Source organism: Wasmannia auropunctata, unplaced genomic scaffold (genome assembly GCF_000956235.1).
Source record: "Wasmannia auropunctata unplaced genomic scaffold, wasmannia.A_1.0 LD335903.1, whole genome shotgun sequence".
NCBI lineage: Eukaryota > Metazoa > Arthropoda > Insecta > Hymenoptera > Formicidae > Wasmannia > Wasmannia auropunctata.
Genome location: NW_012026987.1, coordinates 111,643 through 115,902, shown reverse-complemented (window position 1 = coordinate 115,902; position 4,260 = coordinate 111,643). Strand labels below are relative to the sequence as shown.

The following is a 4,260-nucleotide window of genomic DNA, read 5'->3' as shown; positions in this document are numbered from 1 at the left end:
GTGCTCTTCCGATCTGGGGGGAAAGAAATGCATCCTTTTTATAACTTATTTAGACTTGGTACAATCACTCCTTTTTGTTGTCCCCTGTAGAGCTGCATCTGCTATGAACAAGAACGATCCGTTGGTAATGTACAACTATCAGAGCTCAGCTGTGCAATGTCTTGCAAAGATTCTACAAATGCAAAAGGAGGAAAACTGGATGTTGCCAGTAATGAACGTAATGTGTCTGGAGCTAAGATTATCGGCGATAGGTGCAGAAAATGTTAAAAACAATAAAAACGTAAAGCCTGGTGAAGTTCTAGAGAAATGTGCAGAGTGCTTGATGGCCTGTTTCCGAGTTTGCGCGGCTGACAGTAGAAGTTCAGAAGAAGATACAAAACGATGGGGAATGCTAGCCTTAATCAATCAATTACTGAAAGTATATTTCAGAATCAATAAATTACACTTGTGCAAACCTTTGATACGGGCCATAGAATCATCCCCTTATAAAGATCACTTTGCATTGGCTCAACAAATTACTTACAAGTTTTTCGTTGGCCGGAAAGCCATGTTTGACAGTGATTATAAAATTGGTAAGAGTATATTTTTTTGATCTCGCTTTTTACTGAGACTGTAGCGTGGCTACAGTAACTGCGCTAGTCTTATACTCAAATAATACTATTTGCATAATATTAGAGAATTAGAGAAACATACGTTTGCCTGAAATTGTTTCAGCCGACGAGTATCTGACTTATGCGTTTGAGCATTGTCACATACAGTGCTCAAAAAATAAGAGATTGATCTTGACTTATCTCGTTCCTGTGAAGATGCTCCTGGGATATATGCCCAAGCAAAGTGTCTTGGAAAAGTATAATTTGATGGAGTTTTGGGAGCTGATGGAATCTGTAAGGAAAGGAGATTTACGTTCTCTGGAAGGAGTAATGGCAAAACACGAATCTTTCTTCATAGACGCAGGCATATATCTAATTGTGGAAAAACTCAAGCTGATCGCTTATAGAAATTTATTCAAGAAAGTATACTTGGCGTTGAATACACATCAGATACCAGTGCTGAGCTTGCTTGTGGCGTTACAGATGTATGGGATGGAAGATATAGATATGGACGAGACAGAATGTCTTCTTGCCAATTTAATATATGAAGGCAAGATTAAAGGCTATATATCTTATCAGCATAAAAAATTAGTTATATCTAAACAAAATCCTTTTCCATCCTTATCTACCATTATACCGTAAACGATCGTAATTGTAATTGCGCTGATATTTTCACAATAAATATATTATTATTTTCTACAATGTTAATGCTTAATCAATGACACGAGAAAAACGTGTTTGATAATTTTTTAGCTTCTGCCTTTTACTTATGTAATTATTAATGAATTTCATTTCCAAATTCTTTTATTATATACTGGATATCTAGAGTTGATCGCAATTCCGTAAGTGGCGCTGATTGGTCTAATTACTATATATTGCTACTGCTGGTATGTCTGTCGCTAATGCGTCGCTGCAGGTATATACATATAATTCGAAAAGTTGCACCGCACGTATGTATGTACATACGTACATACATACATACACGCGGATGCCACCGAATGACCGACTCGCATCAGGACGCTATCTTATCAACAATCTTCTGGTTTTGATGTGAAATTTATGAAACTCACCACTGACAGACGCGCTACAATCGTACGACCAAGCGATTTTTCTGCTTCTCCGCGGGAGCTTGGTAATCTTGGTGGTGGTGGTATGGAACAACCCGACTCGCGTTTTTACTTCGCTCTACTTCAAATCGTTCTTCTCGTCATCGTCGCTGTCCACCTCCATCGTCTATATCGCGCGCTCGCGATGCAACATAATGCACGAGAGTGAGTTCAGTCAGTTTTGAGTGTCAGTAGTGTCACTAATTGAGGTGAAGCAAGTATGGCGCGTCCTAAACACAGAGCGAGCGCAGACGTGTGCGCTGATTGCGGGACACTCGGTGAGCGCAGCATTTCCTTCTTCTGGTTCTGACTGATTAAGTTCGCACGCGCGGCTTCTTCTGTTCTTTCATCGTCTCTCGTTCTCTTCTTACTTTTTATTGTTAATAAAAGATAAACGTGTGATTATTGTATGACGAATACGAATGTACAGTATCCTCCTTAAGTATAATATTTATGTTTCTGCAAGTTTCTAATTAGCAATGTTCGTTTAATTAAGAGAATATCATGGTATCATGTATCGTGATGTTTCAGAACCAGGATGGGCATCAATAAATAGAGCTATTTTATTATGCGACGATTGCTGCGGGATTCATCGTAGTTTAGGACGTCATGTGTCGCACATCAAATCATTACACAAAGGCGTTTGGAATGCACACCTATTGAACGTTAGTACATATGCAGTAGCTATAGCTACAGCTCTAGCTAACGTAAACGTTACTAAAACTATCAACTAAATATTTCAGATGGTGCATACATTGAGTGATAACGGAGCCAACAGTATTTGGGAACATTCCCTGCTAGATCCTAGCAACTCCAAGATTAGTAGACGAAAACCGCAGCCCAAGGATTCCTTACAGTTAGTATTGTGGTTATATATTGACACATGTTTCATTGTTTTGTCGCAGAATATACAACTTTCATTCTAAGATTCTTTCCTTAAGATACTCTGACATTTTTTTAATGAATCAAATTTAAATAGAGATCATTATCAGTTATCGTTTTTGATTGAAATTAACTCTAAATGATAAGTGTTTTCCTAATGTACGTCAGTTTTTACTTTTTATATTATTTGTTTATAGTCCAATAAAAGCAGATTTTATTAAGGCCAAACATCAACACTTGGCTTTTATATTACGGCCAAGCAAGGAGGAATGTTGTACTGAGGAGGAACTCAGTAAACAGTTGCACAGTAGCGTTCGAACGAGTAATTTAGAAACTTCGTTGAGGTTGTTGGCACAAGGAGCCAACTCCAATTATTTTTACAAGGTATATTTTAGTATAGCAGTATATTCACAAGTATAACACACACACACACCAATGTATTACATTGTGTAAAAAGTATTGTGGAGAAATAATTTTATTAAATTACATGTTTATGATACATAGGAGAAAGGAACCACACCTCTACACGTGGCAGCTCGTGCTGGACAAGCTCTTCAAGTAGAACTTTTAGTAGCTAATGGGGCAAACCCGAGTGTGGTTGATTTAAATGGACAAACAGCTGCTGATATTGCCAAGCAAGTATAAAAATAATATCTTTATCATAAACGGGAGAATATTTCAATATTTATTTTAAATATTCTTTTCATTTTTTCCACTTCACAGAATGGCAGGTCATATAGATTTATCTGAACGCATAATTGAATGCATGTACGAAGTAACAGATAGACTGACATATCACATATGCTCTCGTAAACCAAGTCATCGAGGCGATCAACATCTCATAAGCTCTGATCTGGCTTCTTTCTTGGATAAAAACGAGTTAGCTTTGGAAGGAAGAAGCAGATTACAAATGGTATGTGGAAATTCATATTTTCATTATTTACTTTACTAGTACATAACAGGCGCGCGCTGCGTATTGAATCCCATACATCTTCCAATAACATTTACACCAAATTACATTTTTATTAAACAAATTTTAACAATTTTCAATAAAATGACGTTTTAATCGGCCATATTGAATCGGCCAATTTTAAATAAAATCATGATTTTGAAAATACCCACATAATTTATCTCTAAGATAAGCCCAGAAAGAAGTCGATATTTTTATTTCTCTGGAAGATATGAATTTTTAAACATTAAGGAAAAAAAGCTTCAATGCAGATAACATGGCATTTGATTTTTAAGATAAAAATTTTTTTTTGAAAATTTGTTATATCAGTTGATTTATAAACTACAAATTTTTTTAAATATTTTTTTATATCATTTGATCTTTAAAATAAAATTTTCTTTTTTAAATATTTTATATCATGATTTTTATAATAAAAATTTTTTTTGATCCACCATCTTACTCTTTTTATATCATGTGATTTTTAAAGTAAAAAATTTTTATTGAAAATTTTTTATATCATGTGATTTTTAAAATAAATTTTTATATCGTATAATAATGTAATAAATTAAATTTTTTATATTGTGTGATTTTTAAAGTAAAAAGTTTTTATTGAAAATTTTTTATATCATGTGAATTTTGAAATACAAATTTTTTTCTTGAAAAATTTTTATATCATGTAATTCTTAAAATAAAAATTTTTTTTAAGATCGGAAGAGCACACGTCTGAACTCCA

At 34.4% G+C, this 4,260-nt stretch overlaps 2 protein-coding genes across 4 annotated transcripts in view; both read left to right on the top strand.

The window, feature by feature from the left end:
• The window catches only part of LOC105455225 (PCI domain-containing protein 2), a 1,861-nt gene extending 569 nt beyond the window's left edge, over positions 1-1,292 (top strand). Inside the window, exons 4-5 of the mRNA XM_011698377.1 lie at positions 91-572; positions 715-1,292. Coding sequence (XP_011696679.1) covers positions 91-572; positions 715-1,232 — 1,000 coding nt within the window. The 3' untranslated portion in view covers positions 1,233-1,292. The remainder of the gene's footprint in view (positions 1-90; positions 573-714) is intronic.
• An 80-nt stretch (positions 1,293-1,372) lies between these two features.
• LOC105455226 (ARF GTPase-activating protein GIT1) overlaps positions 1,373-4,260 on the top strand; it is a 6,877-nt gene continuing 3,989 nt past the window's right edge. Inside the window, exons 1-6 of one of the 3 annotated variants that reach the window (XM_011698379.1) lie at positions 1,373-1,861; positions 2,228-2,361; positions 2,440-2,552; positions 2,776-2,962; positions 3,083-3,213; positions 3,302-3,491. In XM_011698379.1, coding sequence (XP_011696681.1) covers positions 1,852-1,861; positions 2,228-2,361; positions 2,440-2,552; positions 2,776-2,962; positions 3,083-3,213; positions 3,302-3,491 — 765 coding nt within the window. In that variant the 5' untranslated portion in view covers positions 1,373-1,851. Of the gene's footprint in view, positions 1,975-2,040; positions 2,121-2,227; positions 2,362-2,439; positions 2,553-2,775; positions 2,963-3,082; positions 3,214-3,301; positions 3,492-4,260 lie in introns of those variants that run through there. The other 2 variants (XM_011698378.1, XM_011698381.1) reach the window with 2 other exon arrangements.